Genomic DNA, 22,585 nt, shown 5'->3' with positions numbered 1-22,585 from the left:
CATGGTATCTTTTTTTTAAAGCTAAGGTAATTAAATATCAGCAAAATCTACCAGGCTAGAAAGGAACATTGCTTTTTCACTGCCACAAATTTCCATTAGACAGAAAGATTTATGCCACATACTGTTTGAAAACTTTCTGCTATCACCAAGTTTAATCTTCTTGCACAGATCCATAACCATCAAAGGTTTCACTACTTAAGTGAAATATCAAATAATAAATTTCACCAAAAGAAAAGGCCTCTACTGGAAAGCCAGAAAACTGATCAGAAAGCCGTAACAGGACATTATTCATTATTAGTGTAAATATGAGCAAATCCGGAAGGATATACTGCTTCCCAAGCTAACCCCAAGACTGGAGAATTAACATTTGGGCCAGGTTAGACATTCTGGATTTTTATGCTAAAGAAAAGGATAACAAAATTATTGCTTTTCCAAATAGGCTGGCATTTCTTTCAGTGTATTTCATTTCCACATGCTCTGTAACCATATAGAATCATGAAACCTTTTCCCAACATGAAAAATTAATCAGATCACAAATATAAAGAACATTTAAACTAGCCTTCTGTACCAGAAAGCGATCAGGCAGTGCTTCAGACTGACAGAAGTTATGCAAATTGGTTCCCTCCATTAGCACAACATGCGGCTTGAGGAAGAAAAATCTATTAGAAACACAATTCGGCTTCCCAAGCTGAGAGCAAAATTAAAATTTGTGGCTCACTGTTCCCTTTAACTGGAGTTACGGAGGAAAAAAAAAAAAGCCATCTCCACAACTCTCCAGTATAGAAGGATTTTGATCAGTGTCGTGTACCAGAAGTCCCCTCATCTTAAAAAAGAAAATACCCCCAAACCACAATCCTTCAGGATTTATCCCGGCGTGTCCTCACTGGAACAAGCTGGTGTAAAACTGGAGTGCTGCCCTGACATTGTTTCACCCAAATGCTAACACAGCCAGAAGGGGTAAGCATTTGGATGCTTTTTCTGGTCCTTTTAGCTCGGTGTCTGTAAACGACTACCTGTTACTGGAACGCGCCACGAGCACAACTCAGATGGCTCCACTCATTCACCGAGCCTGCACAGCAGCCACGGCCTGCCTCGGCCGCGGCTCAGGGGGTGTTACCGAGCTCGGGCCGCTACCACCGGGCAGCGCCTCGTGTGCCTCTGTACTCCTTTGAGCGCGACGCCGGGTCCGGGTCCCGCGGCCGCTGCCCCTCGGCGCCGGACCGACACACGGACCCGGCCGTGCCGCAGCGGGGCGCGCCCCGAGCTGGGCGGTGTCGGGAGCGCGCCCCGCCCCTCGGCCCGGCCCCGCCCCTCGGCCCGGCCCCGCCCCTCGGCCCGGCCCCGCCCCTCGGCCCGGCCCCGCCCCTCGGCCCGGCCCCGCCCCTCGGCCCGGCCCCGCCTCTCCGCCCGGCCCCGCCCCCGGGGCCGTGTCTGGCGTGTTGCTCCCCGCCGCCGCCAGGGGGCGCTTGGCCGCTGGGCCCCGCGCCCTGAGGCAGTGCGAGGCGGGGCGCGCTCCGCTCCGCGCCGCTCCCGCCCTGCCGCTCGTTGTGCCCGCACCGCCCCTTGCCCCGGTGCCGGTGCTGAGTCACGGCCAGCTCGGTGCTGCCCGGGGCCGTAGGTGTCGCGGAGAGCCTTTCGGCCACCGCCTGAGCAGCGCCATGGGGACGGAGGGCGCCCGCGCCCTGCTGGAGCGCGCCGGCAGGCTCACCCTGCAGACCGGCAACCTGCTCAACTGGGGCTGCCTGCGCAAGAAATGCCCGGCCACCCCCAGCGAGGAGGTGAGGGCCGGGCCGGGGCTTCCCTTCGCGGCGCCTCAGCGGAGGCTCGCCCAGGGGCTCGGGGGCCCGGGCCGGGCTGCGGGCGGGGCGGCGGCTGAGGGAGCGCTGGGCGCCGCTCCCGGGCGGTCCGAGCGGCGTCCGCAGCGGGACTCGTTCCCGCGGGGCACGGCGTGGCCCGGTGCCCGGCACGGCCCGGGGGTTTGGCTCCCGAGCGATCCGCTTGCCGAGATGGGAATGGCAAACCAGTTTTGTCATTTGTTTGTTCTCGTCCGTTCGTTGTGTTCTGCGCTGTTGGGAGGTCGGGCCCCCCATGGCCCCGGAAGCACTCGCTGTGCGAAGGAGCGAGCCCAGCCTTCTGATCTCGGGAATGAAGGATCAAAACACCCAAAAATTTTAGTGCTCTAAATGGCACTTAATGTAATGACAAATGGATCCTTTATACTTCTCTAGTAAGATAAAAATATGCATAGATATGACTTTGCATTACAGGTGATGAAAATTCTCTTTTCTAACCTGAAGTTAATTTAATTTCTTGGTAGTGACAGGTCTTGGGAAAAGTAGCTGTTTTCTTGTTTGAAGTGTAGAGCTGTCATTCTTTGTTAAGGAGTTGAAAAGAGCTTTTTAATCACCACTTTAAAAGTATTGCCTTTAGCGGTATGTATCAATACTTAAAGCAGTTCTCATAAAATGTCTGGAGATCCTCTGGCCATGAACTTCAGAACCACCATATTTGCTGTTTCGTCGTGACACAGTAATTTCAGAATGGTCACTTAATAATTCGAAAAACTACGGGTTCGGCTGATTATTGCTATGTATTGACACTGGTGATAACCCAGAAGTTGGTTGCATATTAATCATGCACAAGTGGAATAAAGGTGTCAGGGAGGATGATGTAACAAGAAGGAAGAATTCATCATACTCTTGTTAAGCTGTCATGTGGTCCTAACGTTTTATTTGGCCTGGTTGCTCATTAAACATTCTGTGATCTGTGTGAAATGGGGCTGGATTCTGTAACAAAGAACTGTGTCATGATGGGCACCCGTGTGCGGGTAGTTTCTGGAGGGCTGTTAAGTAAAGAGTGGCCAATGTGCATAACTAATAGTTAAGGTATTGAAATTCCCTTGTTTACAGAGGCATCTGCTGACTTTCCAGAGCTGCTGTACTTCCAAAAGCAAATAATCGGTATTATTTACAATCAGCCTTTAACAACTCTATTTGATGTCGTCAGTTCTCAGTGGCAGACTGTAAGCTAAAATTTTGCAAACTTTGTGAACCCCAGTGTTAGGGGATGCAGCTGTGTTTGGGAAAGCAGATCAGAGCAGTGGAATACACTGCAATTTGGAATACACTGCAGTTTGGAATACACTGCAGTTTCCACATGGCCTGAGGGCAAGGGAGTAGCGTGCTTTGGAATCAGAGGGCTGTGCATAGGAACTGCAATAGAAATATGTCCTGTGACAGTTGCAAAGCAGCAACTTATAAAAATTTAGTAGTGTCTCACTTGCCCTCAGAAAGGAAAAAATAACAATATAAATTGTATCAAAATAGGATAAATAGTTATTTTATTAAAGGGTTCTTGTGCTTAGCTAGTTACTGGGGGTGATCAATTCTTGCCTTTTGGGTCTGGGGGTTTTTATACTGTTTTAAACAATGGAAGGAATGTATAGCATTTGTGTTCACAAAGTATTGTTCCTGTATTGTGTCTGATATCAGGCAGGGATGCTGACTTCTAGTTTGTGCATGGGTATTAGAGCTCTCTGAGTTAGGTGGCAGAGGAAATGGCTGTTTAATGGTACACAAAGTAGGTGTGCACACAGTTATAAAGTACACTGTGGAAAGTGAGGTAAAGCAGCAGCTGTGGAAGTGCCCCTGCCTGTGGCAGGTGGCAGTCAGACAGGACCCGTACTTAACTCCTGGGATGGATCAGACAGAAGCAACAGCACTGATACAGCTGCAGCACTGGTACTGTATAAAATTAGTTAGCTGATTTAATAGTTATGCATTATTATGTTCAAGAAAATCCACGATCAGAGTCTTAGTTGAGTTTACTTTGCATGTGTGGATGAAGGAAAAATGCAAGTGTGAGGTAGGATCTGTAGGTTCCCCCTACAGTAACAAAGGACCTAAAAGCATTAGTGGTTTGGCATAGTGGAGTAGGCAGGCAGTAAATGGGAAGGGTGGTATGCATCTTGAAAAAAAAAAGCAATGAGTACAATGAGTATTTACTGGTTGATTGTGAAGTCTCATTTTTACTATGTCACGGCACTTATGCTCTTATCTGACTACTCTGTAACTTAAGAATTTCTGCACAAAAAACCCCAAACCACCCCGTGTCCTAGTTCTTGCTTGCTTAGCATTGTACTTTCCTTTAAAGATGGCATTGGTCTGAGAAATATCTGAAGTACAGTACTTGTATTACTGCTAAAACTCTGTGAAAGAGGAGAGAAAAATATGTAAGTGAACTAGTTTGAGCAAGTTTCATATACAGGCTGTGAAGGGAGACTCTCCTGTGGGATGGTGTTGCTAGTTCAGCTGTGCAGTCTGTCCTGCACGTCTCTGTGCCGTTGTGTTTGTGTGTGGCTGGAACATCCCCACACATCGAGGTGCAAAAATGTTTTGTAGGTGCGGGACTGCATCCAGAAAACACTGACTGAGTGGAGCTCAAAGCTCGGCCAAGACCAAAACCAGGTAGGAGAGGTGTTATGTTTCTTATCCATGTTACATGTGAAACCACAGAAATAGGTAGTTGGTTATGCTTCTAAAACTTATAGTAACTATTAAATTGCTGTAAAAGTATCTGCAGCTCCACACACCTTGAAGGAATATTTCTTAACTCCCCTTCTTTCCTTAATGTTTAGTAAATTTGGAGAGGTTAAGAAATATCAGTGTAAAGAGAGAATCCTGTTGATGGCATATAAGACAGTTCTTGGTAAAATAAAAGCAGTGGTCTGTAAGATTTTCAATTAATTATGGGGGCAAGTAAAAATAAATACAATCTGTGTACCTTAAAACTTTGCTAGCATGCTTGTTAAAACTCAGTGGAGAATTCTCTGAACTATGGAGATCACAGATGGCTGAAGGCCATCCCATTTGGAGGGGAGCTCTGAAGCATCTGTTGTCTCAGAAATATTTCTGAAGATACAGAAGTGGCAATTTTTCCCTTAAGAGCTAAAGACTTCCACGTAAGTCTTAAAGCCACAGACATGAATATCTGCCGTGAAGATCTTGATGTATTTGCCTGCTTCTCTTTCACTTTTGCTTCTGAAATTCAACAAAACAAAAATACATCCCCACTAAATTTATTATTTGCTCTTTAATTCCTGAAATATTAGCATGTTTCAGGAAAAAAAAAAGGTATCCAAAAAACAATAACAACAAGAAGAAACCTAAAAGAACTTTCTGGATTGTTTCTTTGGGTTTTGTTACCAGTTCTTTTATAATGGGGGCATCAGCTGCACATTGCTACATTCCAGACTGAAGTGTGCGACGCAGTTACTGCTGAATGATTTCTGGAAGAACTAATGATTGCTCAAGAAGACAACAAAAACAAACACTTGTCTCTGTCCAGTGTAGTCCATTTAGAGTAGATTATTTTAAGTGGATATTTATCCATTTAAAGTAGATTATTTAGTATAAACTAGATTTTACTGTAAGAAAATGTCACCTTGCGTAATTCCAAATTCTCTCATAAATTATATTGATATCCAGTAATTAAAAAAAAAAGTTAAGTTTTGTTTAAAATGCTGACTGCGTGGAGTAACTCACAGGCTCACTTGAGAATCTTTTGGTAGCACAGCAAAAATTATCAAAGAGTTTTTGCTTGGGGCAGCATTCAGTGTGCCTATAATATAAAGTCTGATGTAGGTAAAGACTTAAGGAAGTCACCTTGTGCCAGCTGACATGAGATGTCAGCCTAATCCTAAATGAGGTCAGGGAGTCAAATAATAACTGTCTTAAATCAGTATTTACAGCATTTTTACTGTAGGTTTTTCATAAGCTTCACTGAAATTACAAAATACTTTTATGCAAAGATGCTCCCATCCAACACTCAAACCTCCTAATTCTCGTGGAGTTCTGTTCAGCTGGTCAGAAGGCCTTTGTAAAACAAGGTCCTTTGACTTGGCACAGCAGTCTTGTCGCACTGTAAAATCAGAACTACTGGAACTACTGAATCTTGTTCCAATCATTCTAACCAGTCATTTGTATTTTCTGTATTAGGGTCATATAGGGCCTTTTCATATATATTCATTACTTCAACTCTTTCAGTGATCAAGAAGCTTTGGGTTACTTACTTACTGTCTTTGTATTTTTCTACTATTTTTTTGTTTCTAACTGCTGTAAGGCACTAGTTTTTTCTTTTTTTTCTTTCTTTTTTTTTTTTTTAATTACTTAAAAACATTCTTCAGGAGCTTACTGTCTCCTCTTGACGAGTTGCTCCTAAGTCTCATGTGCTTACTACAGGAAACACTGGAGGTTCTGGAATGTACTGTAGCTCAAGCTATAGAAAAAATAAATCCTGAAGAAAGGGATGAGTTGAAAGTATCAGGTAAGAACACAGTCAAAAATCCAGTGGCATGGAAAGGTTTCATACACAGTCATTAACAGGATTTTCATATAAGGGGTTTTTTGCTGTCTTTTTTTAATTGCAGAATCAAATTACACTATTGCTCACTGTTGTTCTTAAACTTTGCCTAAGAAAGTCTTGAATTAGTATTTCAGATTTTAAAGCAGCTCAGCATTTTTCTAGTTTAACTTACATCACCTCAAGATATTTTAAATGTATTGTGTGAGTCTTTGACATTTTTGAAGCAAAGTATTACAGATAATACTGGAATTAAGAAATAGCATTGGAAGCACATTTATTTGCATAATTTTTCCAGGTTGAATATGATGAACTTGAAGGAGGCAGTCCAAACTAACACTAGTACATTTTGAGTCTCAGTAAGTTGTGAAGAAGTCTGTTTGTACTATTACATTTGGGGTTTTTATACAGGTTGTTATGGTTATTGCTTCATGTCTTGATGCTTTACAGCTTATTACATCATCTAAGTGGATGATTTCTTGTTCTGAGACTGCACAACAGCACTGAAATTTAAGAGAATGGGGTCTTTATTGGGCAGTCACCTTTCAAAAAGTTGGGGTTTTTCCAACTTTTTAAGTAATTGGTAAATATTCTAAAAATCTTTTACCCAAAAAGTCATTAATAGTGCATATAGCAAAAGTAAATGGCTTTATATTAGTAATACCTGGCTTGTTTAGTTATTGATTCCAATTTGTTTGAAAATAGCAAAGCTTTTCATCGTTGGATCAAACTCTTCATCGATCAGAGATGCAGTTGACCTGGGTAAGTGTGGAACTCAAACTCAAGTTAGGATTTCTTTTTTGCTTTAGAACTTAGATGGAAAAGGTCTAATGTTATTTCTAAGAGGTGTGTTTAGTCACTGTCACAAATATATCCTGTTTTTCTGTTAAGAGAGACTTAGTTAATCAAGTCTATTTGCACAATAGTTCACACTAAACTTATTAAATGGATCGCTGTGACCTTGGATCCACAAACTCAAATCTGATTCCTTGCTACAAGCAGGAGCAAGTTTTTATTCTTTCACACAAGAATAGTTAAAAAGTAAACAGCATGTGATGTTTTAATAGCAGTGATTCAGCTGTTCTTGCCAGTTCTTGTTAGTTGCATTTAACATCATGAACTTTGCTACTCACTGTGTGGTCTTTCAGAGATAATTTAGGAAATGAAATAATGCTGCAAGTAGCTGATGAAATAGCTAAGTTTTACTGAAAATGTCATATAATGTCTCTACATAAAGTTGTGTTGCCTTTATGTAGCAGTAATTGTGGGCAGCACTGAACTTCACAGTTTTGGAAGATTAAGGGGTGACCAAAGAAGAAAGAGTCAGATATCATTATTCTCTACTGATACCCCAATTAGCAGCCTATTTATTGTAATTTTTACTACCATCTGTCAAACATACAGTAATGGACTCCTCTTGAAGAAAATAGTTAATTTAGCTAGGTAGTTGTGTTTTGTTTGCTGTCCTGAAAAGGCCTCATGACTTGCATTTTTCCTAAAGTTCAGTGAAACTCCAAGACTTCCACTTTTCTCTGGCAAATTAAGTCTCTGTATTTCGTGTGCTTTTAGTCAAATTCCTCACACGTATCAAGTACTTCTCCTAACCCACATCCTGTACTTGAGTTATAGTTCAGAATGCTACAAATTTTAAAAGAAATTGAGAGTGAAGGAATACAGTGTCTTCAGAGAAAAATACAGTTCTAACATTAAAAAGGAGGAAAAAGTTTCTTGCTTTTGTTCATTTTCTGTTGGTTTTCTTTTTTGCTGTTTTCTTTCTTTCCCAAGACCTAGAATCCTTAGCTGTATGCTTGCATCTTTGCTAAAAAGGCTGTTACTATTCTTGACTGCAGATACTCTCAGAGTTTCAAATGGTGCATGGAGAGCTAGCAGAGTGAAGCAGGGGGTGTGGTTTTTGCTAAATTTGAAGAGTCATGCTGTTTATGTTCATATCTGACAAAAGATTTTGCAGTGTCTGTTCTTCTTCCTCAGCATGTTCTGCCCTCGGAGTTGCTCAGTTAGACTCAGTCATTATTGCCCCACCTCCTATTGAAGATGGAACTAACCTGTCCTTGGAATATTTGCAACCTTATTGGAAAGAACTTGAAAATCTAGTTCAAAACAAAAAGATTGTTGCCATAGGTACCTCCGACCTAGATAAAATGCTGTTAGAGCAGCTGTATCTGTGGGCACAGGTGAGAACCAACTTCCTATTCACAGCATTTCGTAGGATAGACTAACTGCTTGCTTTGTTGGCTGACACATTGTTACAAACTTCTATTGTAAATGGGTTTATATACAAAATATTAATTAGCCCTGTTATTTTCAACATTTTGTGGATGGTCATAATGCCCCAGGTGGGGGACACTCAAATATGACTGTTGCTTCTTCAGTGTTCTTAGGTACTGACCAGCAACAGCTGGAAACCACAGGTCTGTTCAGTAGCAGGTTCTTTGAAGTACTGAAGGTTTGAGTTTTGGATTCTTTTATACTTAGGAAGGACTACAAACAGTACTCTTAAACCTGCAGATGTATTCCACTGAAAATGTAGGGTTTTTTCACTTTAAGTTGTGTTAGAAAGAGAGGGATTTCCCCTTGGAAAAATTATGTTTTAATGGTAAGCTTACCTACAAAGAGGAAGACAGGCTCTGAATGAAATTGCACAATACTTTGTTATCCAGAGTGATAATTCATAGCACCATAAAATGGGTTGAAAGATCATTTAGTTCCAAGTCTCCTCTCATAGGCAGGGATGTTTTCCACTAGACCACATTGCTGAAAGCTGCATCTGACCTGGCCCTGAACACTTCCAGGGGTGGGGCAGCCTTCCAGCACTTTCCTGTGTCTCAGCACCATCAGGAAGAAATTCATCCTGATACCTTAGCTAAACCTGCCTCGTCAGTCTAAAGTGATTCCCCTTGTCTTATCACCATATGCCCTCGCACAAATCCCTCTCCAGCTCTCTTGTAGTCCCTTTAAGGTACTGGAATGGACTCTTAGGTCTCTCTGGAGCCTTCTTTTCTCCAGGCTGAACAATCCCAACTCTCTCAGCCTGTTCCCATAGGAGAGGTGCTCCAGTCATCTGATCATCTTTGTGACCCTCAGGGTTTTATGTACACTCAGAGAGGGGATTGCAGGATTTAATGACCACCTGCATGATGCTCATGAATGCAGTTTGTGAGAAGAAAGTCAGTGAAAGAGCATCCCTTTTAACTTGATCTGATTCAAGGACTTGCCTGAAGGCATGCAAGATGGCAAATTAATACATCCTTAACAAAAATGATTTTTGATTTTTTAAATTTGAAGTCTTTTTCAAACTAACATCCCTGTAATACTTTTACTAGAGAAGGAGGGAAAAAAGCTGCTGCTGTTTTGGGAGCCAGAGTGCAGTGGGTTAGCACTCATCTTGCTATGCAACACCTGAAGTTAGATCCCACTCCTGTTTTGGGCTATGAGCTGCAGGGAATTGCAGGTGTTGCACCTGCCTACATTAATTAATCATGCAGAATTAATTAGCCTTGCTCAGACTTCAAAGCAATAGTCAAAGGCAAATTGTTCAAAGCAAAATTTCTGTTGTAACAGAAGGCATGGGGGAAGCAGCAAATATAAGTCCATTTGTATTTTTTTCTTATAAAAGTATTTTGTTACTTAGGTGAAACCGAGTAGTAATCAGGTGAACCTGGCTTCCTGTTGTGTGATGCCACCTGACCTCACAGCATTTGCAAAAGAATGTGACATACAGCTGTTAACTCACAATGACCCCAAAGGTAAGACTTGGACAATGAAGTTAACCAGAGACTTCTAAATGCATTCGTTCAATACAAAATCAGGAATAGTCTTTCCCAAACTTCAAAGTTTGTTATATTTGAAGCCTGAATGGAGGATTCTAAAAGTCTCTCCTTTATAAAGCATTTCTGTCAAGTTATTGCTGTTGCTTCCTCCCCTCCCCCCGTCCCTTCTTGAAACAATCTTGCAGCCTTGGATAATTTATTGAAATACTTCTAATCAGAGAAAACTAGATAATAGAAGAACAACCTACTGAGAAATCTGTGCTATGTTTATTTCCACAAAATGTGGATGAAATGTATTAAGTGTATCTGTAAATGACAAATGAAAGTGTACTTGCCTGGAACTTGTGAAATAGGTTACATAGAAATGTTGATGGTCAGTTGATTTTTGAGTAGTTTGGTAATACTAGATCTGTAAATTTTCTAATCTTTAAGTAGTATTCTTTCAAAGTCTTGCCTTCTTCAAATAACATTATTGCAAAAATAGTTGTAAATACTTCACTTTTTAATGCAGTGATTCATTTGCTAAATGAGTGAAGAAATTGGAGGCTTTCCTTTGAGCTACAGAACTGAGTTACCAGCTCTCTACAATATTCTGGGATATGACATTTGTTTCTCTCATGCATCATCTATTTTCTTCACTCTTAAGAACACCTTATGAGTGTCGGACACCTTAACACTGTGTTGGAATTATAAAAAGTCTTAATGTTCAGTTAATTCCTTCCCTACATTCTTGGTTATGACTAATTATTCATGATGATACTTTTCCTTCCTTCTCCTTTCTTTCCACTTGACCCCAAAGAAAAAAGTATACGAAGCATTTCTTATGAATTATATTCTCCATAGTACCACTGTTACAATTAACAAATTTCATCTGTGCCTGAGAGGGATTAATCACTGCTCTGGCAGCATGCAAGATGAATTTCCATTCAATCTGACAATTTCCATGTCTTGTGAAGTCCTAATGCAACTTGCCATTTAATAAATAGTCTCCATTGAAAGTCATGAAATGAAGGAGAAGAGGATTTGATAGAAAACAGCACTAGTTGTGATTCCTTCATGTATTGTTTGCTCAGCCTAACTTTTCTGTAATGGTCAGCTGAAGAGAATTGAGACTGGTTTTTGTGAGCACTCCTCACCAAAGACATTGTTCTCTTGATGAATGTTCCAGAGGAAACTAGGATTTGTACTCAGCATCTTTTCCTGCTTTGTGGCATTTAACCCCATTTTTCTTAAAGCTTTCTGGGCTTATGGTTGTTATGAGCCCAGTTATGGGAGATACTGTAAATGCTGAGTTTCCAGTGACTGCTGAGGTAACTCAGAATGCTCAGTACTTTCCTTATTTCAGCCCTATGCTTTACTCACCTCTGGTTTGTCTAGCAAGCTTCTCAAATTTAATTTCCATTTTCTCCCACTAATCACTCTGCTGATCAACTCCATTTGATACTCCAGAGTCTCAGTGAGTTTTGTGGGAGATTTATTTTGTAATATTCAGCTGCTTTTACCCTAAATGCATTCTGGAAGAGTGGATCTGAGGGGTATGTGGTACCACTTAAGATGTTAACTGTAGGAAAAGGCTTCTCTTAGTGTTGCTTTTTGCAGCTGTTTACATGACATTATTTTAAGCACAAATATCCCTTTTTAACTTCAGAATTACTTTGTGAAGCAAGTTTCCAAGAAGCTCTCCAGGAAAGCATCCAGAACGTGAAAGCAAACGAGTGGATTCCTTTATGGCTTCTGCGGTATTCAGTCATTGTTAAAAGCAGAGGAATTATCAAGTCCAAAGGCTATATCATGCAAGCTAAAAGAAATGCATATTGAAACACTTTTTTTCTTTTTTTTTTTTTTGTAAAGGCTGTTTAAATTTCTTTGGGATGGGGGGACATTGCATATTTCATAGAAAGATTTTTACAGCATTTATAATGAACTATCGAAAGTTGTAATTATTCAGTGTGATGTCAGCAGGAGTGTCTGTAGTGTTCTAACACTATTTTTCTTTCTTAACTATTATCATTCAAAATATGAACTATTTTGGGGCTTTTTTATTGAAGTTATCTATAGAGTAACAGTTTAAAAAAAAATTCTTTTTAGGACCAGTTCACTGTAAAAATTATCATTCTATTTTAGCTGCCATTAGATAGAATGGAGAAACATATATTTTTGGTTTTTTAAAAAACAAATGTCTCTTAAATCATACTTACCTGGTGGGCACACATTTCTAGCATTCAAGGATTAGCATATGTAGAAAATTGTCGTCTTCTATGATACAATACCCCCAAAAATTAAGCTGGTATCTCATTACTTGAGATATATATATATGGGCCAGTCAGCTCTTCCATTTGTGGGGATGGGAAAATTTATTTTAATAGAGTGGAAAAGACTCCTGTGATTGAGAAGAAAATGCATCTTCCAAATTACTTTCTGACTGTTACTTGAATTCCTTTTGGCTTCTTTGTGCCTCGATACGCTTCGTTTAGTATTCGCACAAGTGTGATGGCATTTTTACTGTTTGAAATAGAAAATGTATTAATAGTGAATGTTTGAAATAAGATTTGAAAACAAGCAATGAAGAAATCCAATCATCAAAAACTGAATTTTGCCTGTCTCCTTCTCAACTGTGGCTTGTTTTTTTGCTACTTGTGAACTACGCAAGCAATTAGCCAAGTAGAATAGACAGTAAATGGTGATGCTGTTCACTAAAATTAATTACTGCGTTTGCAGAAGAAGCTTGGGAAAGTTGCTTGAGTGCCGCTCAGGAAAGATGAAGCAAGGCTTAGCTTGAAGTTAGGGATCTTTCTGATTGGCAGCAGCTTAGTGCACTGGCTTTGTAATCCCAGAGAGATTGCTGCAGCTAAGACAAGGCTTTTGGTTTAATGTAGTCTTTCTATCAAAAAGGCCTTTTCCTTTCCTTGGCCTTTAAATCAGAGTAGATAGCTAAAGTTCAACTTGTAGGAACTTTGATACCAGAGTCTAAGATTGTAAATTACATCTCAATTTCAGACAGGGGCACGGCCTCATGCTGGTAGTAGTCATTAACTTTGTCGTATTTATTCTGAGATTTGGACTGTAAAGGAATGAATTTTCACCAACATTTTTGAAATTCTTCATATAGGGAGCAAGATGAATTTGAATGCCTGTAGGTAGTGTCCAGAGTGTGAGCTTTCTATAATCCATTCCACTAAGTTTAATGACGAAGGTTTTTCAAGGTACCTTACTCCTCAAATATTGTATTTCTAGTGGCTAATAGCAGAAAATTTTCATGGCTTCTTCAGTTCTTTTGATAAATGAGAGAAACAGGGAATTGAAACTAGTAATGCATCAATAAAAGTTTGGAATTTTTTTTCTCTTAATAAAAATGTAGTGGTTTCTTTTTAATGTTGGGCCAGTGTGTATCAGAGGTCAAAATTACATGAGTTTAATTTTAAATTTCCCTACTAGCTCTGTGTTATGTGCTTATGATTTGACCACTACCTGTAAGCTGTCTGTATTTGGCTGCTTCTGTATCGGATTAGACTTGTGCGTGTGCTCAGTTTTTTATATTGAAATGTTACAAAACAGGAACTGTGCTAAACCAATGCCAAGGCTGCTCTAATGGGATAATGATTTATTTCCTTTCTGTAAACTGCTAATAGTTTGCTTGCTGTAGAAAAGTAATTTTTAAGACGTGGCATTTTTAGAGTCACCAATAGCATAACCCTTTATCAAGTTAGCACATTATCTCATTCGTTTGGTTTGCATCAAGGTGGGCGAGAGGGGATTTCCTTCCATGAGAAACCTGAAAATTTGAAATTCCCGTAGGCTTTTCAGTGCAGCATTTTAGACTGTCACCCATTCCACGCTTTCCCCAGTGCCAGCGCCCCGCGGTCCCAGCCCGTCCTGGCCCGCGTCGGGCGGGGCGGAGCGGAGCGGAGCGGGCGGGGCCGCCCCGGAGCCTTCCCCCGCCGCGGGCCCCGGAAGGGCGGGCGGCAGGAAGGAAGGAAGGAGGGACGGAGGGCAGGGAGGAAGGGGCGGGCGCGGCGCGGCGGCAGCATGGTGAACACCCGGCGGGCGGCGGCGCGGCGCCGGGAGCAGGGCCCGCGGGCAGGCGGCGGCAGCAGCCCCGGCGATGCCGGTGCCGATGCCGCCGGTGCGGCGGAGGTGAGCGGGGCCGGGGGCGGGCAGCGGGCGCGGGGCAGCACGGCCCGGGGCGGGCAGCGGGCGGGCGGTGCGGCCTCCGCACGGAGCGCGGGCGCGGGGCGCGGAGGGGCGGTGTCTGCGCCCGCCGTGCCCCAGCCGCAGCCGGCACCGCGGGAGGGAGCCGCCGCCGGGAGGTCATCGGTGCATTTAGCGCTGGCAGTTAAAGGTAGGCTTCTTTTACTTTGCATGACAGATGTTGTGGCATTCCTCTGTCACTCAAAATAATACTTAGCAGATCATACCCAGTTTTGCGATTGCTGAGGTGCCAGTTTTTTCATAGGGCTCAAATTGATTTTGGACACCATTTTGGGGCACATTTTGACAGTTGGTAGTATTTAGGAGCTTATAGTTGAGGAAATCTTTGAGTATTTTGGAACATTTTTTTCTGGATTTGCTTCCCCTGACAATTTGACAGAACTTTTTAGAATCGGGAGATATTTGTTTATATTTCTTAAAGGATGTGTGTGTTTCTTGTCCTGCCCTGACCAAAATACAACAGAGAGATAGGCAAGGGATGGTTTGTCAAGACTTCTCCCACATAGATAAAGCTACACAGAGACATGTAATACAATGTCAGTTTAAGTACATTTGTTTAAAATGATTCTTAGTTGTTTTTATAGCAATCTTTTTATGTAGTTATTTTATCTGTCAATACCATACCTTTATTATACTCTTTTTCTAGGTGGAATCTGCTGAAATTAGTACTCCTGTGACTAGGAGGATGACTAGAAGAGCTAAATCAGTTTGTAAGCCAGAGGTGATTCAGGAATGTCAGCTTGAAGAGCTGGAACATACAGAAATGAAATCAGATGTCAGTGATATCTCAGAGATGCAGATCACCGGGAATGAGGCTACAGCTGTTCAGTCAGCACAGTCAGTTGCTGAACCACAAATTGATGGTAATGTGTCAGAAGCAGAATCAAACTGCTCTTCTGTGTCTGGGTTCCAGACACCTTTATTTGTAAGAATAACACGAAGGCGACAAATTGTAATTCCTTATCAACCAGATTCTGCTGACAAAAAAAGACATGACAATACAGCTTTTGTAAATAAGTTAAGTAGGATTCTGGATGAAGATGATGTCTCTGAAGCTGAGTCTTGTTCCTCTGCTGTTTCTGGTGTCCAGATGCTTAATGTTCCCACAAGTACAAGGAGCAGACAAAGTAGAAAGAAATTGCAGCCACCCAAAGCTCGTGAAGCCCAGAGTGAGGATACTTCTGATGCAGAATCATGTTGCCTGATTTCTCACGTGGAACCATCTGTCACTAACAAAAGAATTACTAGGAGCATGCAAATGAAATCACAAACAGAAAATACTAAGCAGACTGAGAAAAAAAACAGATCCGTTTCAGAAGATGAGGATTTAATTGAGGGCACTACTAAATCTGAGCCCATAACAATTTCTGATTCTAAACCTACTGCAGAAATTGTCAGTGACACAGAAGATGCTTCCACCCTCATTGACAGTAAAAAAGAACCCAGTTCACCTAAAAGCAAATGTGCTTCTAAATGTGCTAATGCAACCCAGAGTGAAGACACGGACGAAGAGATTTTAAATGATGTGACACCCAGTCTTACAAAAACAAAACGAAGAGACACGAAATCACTTGTGAAAAAAACAAAAAAAAATACACAGTCTGTTGAGTTAGACCATTCAGAAGCAATATGTGGCCAAATACAAGATCACAGTAAAAAACTTGCAAGGGAAGGGAAATTAGAGTGTGTGGCTGTTTCTTTGACTGACTGCATGAGTCCCAAACAATTTCTAGAATCCCTAGGACAAGTAACACCAAATGAAAGTAAAAACATTCCAGAATGTGAAAGAGTAGGTGCTGAGGCAGATGCACAGCAGTCTTTCTCATGTGATGATAAATTAAAGAAGAGTAAGCAAACTAGTGCAGTGAACAGCCCATCAGAGGACGTGGCTGTTGTGCAGACAGCTGAAAGCAGTGGTAAAAGCAGGATGCCCAAAACTGGTGCAGACAATGGTGACAGCCATACAAAGCAATATGAGGTATCTCACAGCAGTGAAAAACCAAGCAGTGATAATCACTCTGTTGCATTGTTTCTGAGCAGCAGTGACGGTGATGACTCTGAGAATAGCGATGTGGCAGACATGGATACAGTTGATGAGAATCTGTGTTATAAAAAGTCAGATAAGAGAACTCTGTCCCTCAAAAAATCTTTAAAAAGCGATTCATTGCATGTTGATGGTCTTTTTGTAATTGATACTGAGCCTGGCATGAGTTCCAGCCAAAAGTATTACCTGGATGATGTAAAGCAAGACAGTGATGCTGAAAGTAAGCATGAAGGAGGTGAAAAAGATAAAGAATCAGACTTGGAAGAGGATGAAGAAGAATTCATAGATGAAGATGAAAAAGATGAGGATGATGATCTGTTGAAAAATAAGGTTGACATGTAAGTATCTTGCTAGGAATAGCTGAAGAATCTGCATTTCATTTAAGCATATGCACATTAGAATAAATAAGGCACTAGTCTCATCACATGTCATGTTGCTGCAGAAAATGGTGTTGCACATATTAGAAAACATGAATATGCTCTACAAATTGAGGTTTTGGGATGTTTTTCAGTTTTGAATGTAGTAAGAACAGAACTCTGAAATTTTTGTTGCCATCTGGAGGCCTTATATGTATTCAGCTTAAAAAAACAATGTGAAACTGTATTAAACTTGGTTGGTCAGGCTGACTGAATTGGTTATTCAGGTCACAGTTTTCTTAATTTCTTTTTTTCTTGGTTGGAATGTAGATAACAAAAGGTCTGGTAAATTCCTTACACATTGCCTGATTAGATCATGTTTTTTAAACAGTTGCATGTAATTTTATGTGTCAGTTCTTGCTGTGCTGTGGATGGTGATGCTTCAGGTGAAACCTAGCATGGAATCAGAATAATTTAGGTGGAGTGATACTTCTTGAATTCTTGTAGTCCAGCTGCTGCTAAAATCCCTTTTTATGTTTAAAGCATAATATTCATTTAGGTTGGATAAAGAAGTCTTAATCTAGTAAAAACCTTCAGGTAGGCCAGAAGTCTTAGCTAAGAAAACTTAGCCAAGCATTCAGTGTGAAGGCGTTATACGAGATCAGTCACGGTTAGATAGAAAGTTGTTAAAGGGCTTGTATTAATAAGCATTCAAGCTACAGTAAAAACCTGTTGTACCTCTCTGGATATTACCAGCTTTTCTCCATTGTAGTTTAGAGCTTTTAAACATTCTAGTCATCAAAAACAGCCATTGTACATTGTTTGTGGATACATTCCTTTGGCTGCCTGAATGAAGCCATGAAACAAATGTGAATTTGAAATTTCATAGAGCCATCACGGCTCTGAGCCACTGACCACAACCCTCTGGATGCAACCACCCAACCACTTTCTTATCCAGGTTTAATGACTTTGTTCCTAGTATGGTTGTACAGACAAGGACTTAAACATTCCTACAATGAATTCTAGTTTCATCATACTTCTTATTAAGAGCTATAGTGTATTTACCACCAATATGTTTGGGGTTTTTCTCTTCAGTGAGCAAGCTTGTCAGTGTATAGAGGGATGCTGGTCATGAGTTGTTCTGGCAAGGTTAAGCAGATTTAAGAATTCAGTTATACAGAAGATAATAATAACTAAGATGAGAGTCCAGCATTAGAATTAATATGAAAGATCTGTGGAAGTGATTCCATAGGTATTTTTTCATATTAAGTCTTATTTTATATAATGGCATTAATCCCCCTGCACCTGTCATTTCAGAATTACATAATCGAGATAACAAGCCTTAAAATCACTGCAGAACTGAACCTAGTTGGGAAGAATAAGAAAAATACTTTTCCTTTTCATCTTCCTCAGAGGACAGTAGTAGGTTTGGCTGCATGCATGTTACAATGTTCTAACAATTAACTATTTCTCCTTTAGTTTACGTCTTTCCAGTAGCATAGACCCTGGTTTGAATATTAAGAAGCTTGGAGGTTTATATATCAGTTTTGATGCAAAAAATCAGAAAGCTAGATCGAGTGTCATTGAACCACTGAAGAAGAAGAAGGACCAGGTAATGTGTTTACAATTATTCAGTTATCTGTGACTACAGACTAATAAAGATGTTAATCTAAGAAGGTTGGTTTGTTTGATTTTAAAGAAGTATCCTTTCCATGGTTCATTGAGAACATACATTCTTTTTGACCAAAGTGTGGTTTTACATTTGGTTTAAATGGTGAAAGTTTGAATATACCTGACTTTTCAGAAACTGAAAACCAGTGCAAATCCTAGCATTACCTTGTAAAATAAACCAAAGTTGATTATACCTGGAGTTTTGCCTAATGATACACAAGCTTAAGGTCTGCTGACAAGATATTTAATCCATAGCCAGAATGAATGCTAATAAATGAAAGTCTATAGCCTAGCATGGACTTAGGAAGTTTTTTTCAAAAGCACCCTTTGAAGTAAAGGGAATGTGTTATTTTTGTTGAGACTCTTTTCTTTGGCTTATCCATGATACTCCTCTTTACTCTTGAGGATTTGCTGTCTCACATCCTCCAGAGCAAATCAGCTGCTTTCTGTTGTTGTCCAGTGTTCTATTTGGAAGATCTTTACTTGCTGCTTGTGTATTGCATTAGAATGCTTGCTTAGATTCTGCATGATTCCTTCAGTAGGTCCTGTAAATACAATTAAGCAGTAAAATTTGTATCAGTTAGATGGCTCTCTAATGTTCGAAAAATTTGTTACAGCTCTTGCAGAAGAGTGTAATAACTCCAGACTTTGAAAGAAAGGAATGTGTCCCACCCTACAGGGAATCACTTCACCAGCTAAAGAAACAGCGCAGGGTAAGTGAAGAGCTGCCTCAAATGACAAAACAAGCTGTGGTAGAAAGGTGCATGCAGGAACTCTGTGCCTATCCAGGCCTCATTGGAAATTGAGAGATGAACTGCAATTTAGTGTCTTCTTGGAGTTGTCCTGTGAAAAGCCATCCTTTCAGTCACCAGCACAGTGAAGTGAATGCTTGTATGCTCAGTACAAATCTGTCATTGATGCAGTGCTGCTTTATAATAGTGGTCAAAAAATATGTGTTTTAAGGGTACAGATTACATTCTAAATGTTTTACCTGTGTTTTGTAGGGAGGAGTTCCCTTTTCTGTCCCATCCTAGTTACTGAATGCAAATTCATGTTCTTGGTATTGCATCCTAGGCAGAGCGAGCGAAAACAACAGGTGATGGCTGGTTTGGTATGAAAGCCCCAGAAATCACAAGTGAACTGAAAAATGATCTTAAAGTTTTGAAAATGAGGGCTTCGTTGGACCCTAAGCATTTCTACAAGAAGAATGATAGAGATGGTCTCCCCAAGTACTTCCAGGTAAGGAAGCAGCAGAAGGTGGCATTGTACTGCTGAAGTTTTGGACAGCTGTTTAAGGATACCTAATAATGCCTATTTTGTAGGTAGTTTCTATATTCATGTAATTTCCTGTCTTAATTATTGAAGTGTTTTGAGTACTTGGCTGGAGTTTGCAACTATTTAACTTTGTGTTACATTTATGCTGTTGATGTTTTTAGCTTTGGCTGATCTCATAGAAGTGAACAAATATCTTACTGACTTCATATTTTGAACCCTTGGAGGACTAGATTTTCACTGCTTTTTTTGGAGTACTGGCCTTTCTAAACAAATGCGTAGAAAATAATTGGCTTTTTTTTCTTACTAGCTAGTACAGTTTAAATGGAGACAGCAACCTGTGTGATAAGCTGACATTTTTGCTACTGGTATTTCTTGGTTTTGCAATGGTTTGTGTCAATAAAGAAATTACTGCAGAAAACTGTACAGTCTTAAAGCTCAGGCCTTCCTCTCTGCACTATGCAAGGAGACCAAAAGGGACTCTGCATACAAAAACATGACTTATTTTGGTATTTTGCACTTTATTTAAGCAGCTGTCATTCTCATCTGCTCTGTAGGTGTCTTCACACTTGTTGCTGAGGAGTTAAAAAAAAAAAGGAAAAATAATAAACATCTTGCTGTTCATGTGCAGTAAGATTGTTTTCATTTTTGTTTCCTAGGTTGGAACTGTAGTTGATTCTCCCATAGACTTCTACCACAGTCGAATCCCTAAGAAACAGAGGAAGAGGACAATTGTGGAAGAGTTGCTTGCAGATTCAGAGTTCAGAAGGTATTTAAAAGTAGTTTTGTAATTCTAGTATCCCATGTAAAAGAGGATTTTTAACTCTGTAGCATTTTTAGGTTTTGTTAAGCTTGTAGGGTGGTTTTTTATACTCTAAAGAAAAATTTTTGGTCTTTTAGCACTTCCATAGTATTGCCATTTAGATGGTCTAATGAACCTTTGTCTAAGGGGATAATTAGACTGGGATAAAGTATATTTCATCTTCATTTAAGAGTTTTATCCAACTTCAGTCATCACTGTTGGCAGCCACTCTTAAAGACTGATTATTTTTTCTTGGCATAATTGATAGAAAAGAGCAGCCTGTAATTCTGTGAATGTTGATATTATTTCATTTTGTGAGTACATCAGTCTGCCACCTGTCATGGGAATCAAAATTGTGCTAGAAGATTTACTTGAAGGTTATGATTGGATTAATTAATGTCTGCATAGCCTACAGTTGTTGGAGTAGATAATTTAGTTGGTCCATTTTGCTGTTGGTTATTACATGATGTTAATCTGCATTTTTCACATAATGACATGAAGCAGTGCATGATTTGGGATTATAGAGTTAATTTTGTAAGACTTGTAAATTAATGTTGGGAAGGCCAGTTACTGTATCTATTTCTTAAGTAGTTTTCTGGTTTGACCTGATTTATTTGGTACTTATTAGAAAGTAGTTTTAAAAATCAATGTATTTTAAATTGGATCAGCTAATTTATGTTGTGGCTAATTAAGGGGTTTAATCACATACTTCAGCATTAGTCAGATTTTGGTGTTGCATTGAAAGCCTCAGCACTGCTCAGTGTGTGTCATACTCACTGGTGAATCTGTGTTAGAGCAGCTAACAACTCACATTCAGCAGTTACCCTGCTCGTTGTTTAGTATTCACTTCATCTCAGTTTTCTGTCTGGAGTACAGTAAGGTTTATTATCTCGAGTGTGGTGAGAAGGCACTCTGAAAGTGGGTCTCATTTATTAATGGTATTGCCGAAATTGTTGAGGCTTCCCCTTATGAGCAGTAGCAGTGTTTGAGCAAACTGTCCAAAATGTGACTGCTTATGCAATGAAGACTCCTCCCCCAAAATTAATTACAGAATTTAATGGAATTTACTTCCAAATCAAATTTACCTGCATTTTTCATTGATCGTACTGTTGATTCCCCTTTACTTATGCATAAGTGTATAAATCAAAGAATCTGATTCAGAAAACATGAGAAAACTCTGTTTGGCAAATAATATGTGTAGACTACTGTCCATGTTATCTTTTCCTGAACTTTGGTTTGCCATGCTTAAAAGTAAATTATCTATTTTGTTCAGATATAATAAAAAGAAGTATCAGGAGATCATGAGTGAAAAAGCAGCTTTTGCAGCAGGGAAGAGGAATCGGAAGAAGAAGAAATTTCACAATTAAGAATTGAAGAAAAATACCAAGCTGGAAAACTTATTTGTTATAAAACTTTCTTACAGAATGTTTTGGTTGTGGTGTTTTGTTTGGTTTTTTTAAGACTACAGATCATGTGCAAATTGAGGGAAATTTTTGCCATGTAAATTTTTTAGGAAGCTTTAGCAAATTGTCAGGTGTCACAATTTAAATTAATTTAGATTTTAAAATTACTTTTTATTTTAATTAATGTTTATGTAAAGAGACAGTTATATGAAAGCATATTGTTAAATCTGAGCACAAAACTCAGCTTCACAAATAGTGGTCTTCTCAGGCTTCAGACTTCACATCAATTAATTAGTAAATTCAGTTTAAAGTTGTATGTGCAATTCATCTTGGCACATACTGTGTGCCAGAATATTTTCCATGAGTTGTCAGAGGTGCTGTTGGCCAAAATTGTAATGGAAGGTATTGAAAAATGGTTTGGTTATGAAGGGTTTATTGCAACACTGACCATAATAATATAGAGAATGTCCTGGAATTCAGTGCCTACACATATGCCTTTATATTTATACGTGTCTATATTATAATATACATAATATTTAGAAGATAAAAATTATATATTACTTAATAAATAAGTAATACTTATGTGTAAAATTTTAACAATCATATTTTGCTCTTTTTTTTGCAATTTGATGATTGTCTAATGATACTTTTGAAAATAATGTTGGCATCCATCCTCTAGG

The 22,585-nt window shown here is 39.8% G+C and overlaps 2 protein-coding genes across 2 annotated transcripts; both read left to right on the top strand.

The window, feature by feature from the left end:
• Positions 1 to 1,465: 1,465 nt before the first annotated feature.
• GCLM (glutamate-cysteine ligase modifier subunit) lies at positions 1,466 to 13,501 on the top strand. Its single transcript, XM_063407531.1, has 7 exons — positions 1,466 to 1,778; positions 4,401 to 4,466; positions 6,240 to 6,324; positions 7,066 to 7,122; positions 8,350 to 8,552; positions 10,010 to 10,124; positions 11,797 to 13,501. The coding sequence occupies exons 1-7, from the start codon at positions 1,659 to 1,661 to the stop codon at positions 11,964 to 11,966; spliced, it is 816 nt and encodes a 271-aa protein (XP_063263601.1). The 5' UTR covers positions 1,466 to 1,658; the 3' UTR covers positions 11,967 to 13,501.
• A 148-nt stretch (positions 13,502 to 13,649) lies between these two features.
• Positions 13,650 to 21,927, top strand: DNTTIP2 (deoxynucleotidyltransferase terminal interacting protein 2). The gene is made up of 7 exons (XM_063407524.1): positions 13,650 to 14,282; positions 15,004 to 16,739; positions 18,237 to 18,369; positions 19,046 to 19,141; positions 19,503 to 19,667; positions 20,360 to 20,469; positions 21,776 to 21,927. Exons 1-7 carry the CDS (start codon positions 14,175 to 14,177, stop codon positions 21,867 to 21,869), a joined length of 2,442 nt encoding a protein of 813 aa, XP_063263594.1. The 5' UTR covers positions 13,650 to 14,174; the 3' UTR covers positions 21,870 to 21,927.
• The last annotated feature ends 658 nt before the right edge of the window (positions 21,928 to 22,585 follow it).

The sequence above is a fragment of the Prinia subflava genome, chromosome 10 (genome assembly GCF_021018805.1).
Source record: "Prinia subflava isolate CZ2003 ecotype Zambia chromosome 10, Cam_Psub_1.2, whole genome shotgun sequence".
NCBI classification, from domain to species: Eukaryota; Metazoa; Chordata; class Aves; order Passeriformes; family Cisticolidae; genus Prinia; species Prinia subflava.
Note: the sequence above shows the minus strand (reverse complement) of the source record. Positions and strands in the feature narration are given on the sequence as shown.

Coding starts and splice junctions, on each gene's coding strand:
- GCLM (XM_063407531.1), top strand. CDS start 1,659: ATGGGGACGGAGGGCGCCCGCGCCCTGCTGGAGCGCGCCGGCAGGCTC. Junction 1,779..4,400: donor CGGCCACCCCCAGCGAGGAG/GTGAGGGCCGGG, acceptor AATGTTTTGTAG/GTGCGGGACTGCATCCAGAA. Junction 6,325..7,065: donor GGATGAGTTGAAAGTATCAG/GTAAGAACACAG, acceptor GTTTGAAAATAG/CAAAGCTTTTCATCGTTGGA.
- DNTTIP2 (XM_063407524.1), top strand. CDS start 14,175: ATGGTGAACACCCGGCGGGCGGCGGCGCGGCGCCGGGAGCAGGGCCCG. Junction 14,283..15,003: donor ATGCCGCCGGTGCGGCGGAG/GTGAGCGGGGCC, acceptor CTCTTTTTCTAG/GTGGAATCTGCTGAAATTAG. Junction 18,370..19,045: donor TGAAGAAGAAGAAGGACCAG/GTAATGTGTTTA, acceptor AATTTGTTACAG/CTCTTGCAGAAGAGTGTAAT.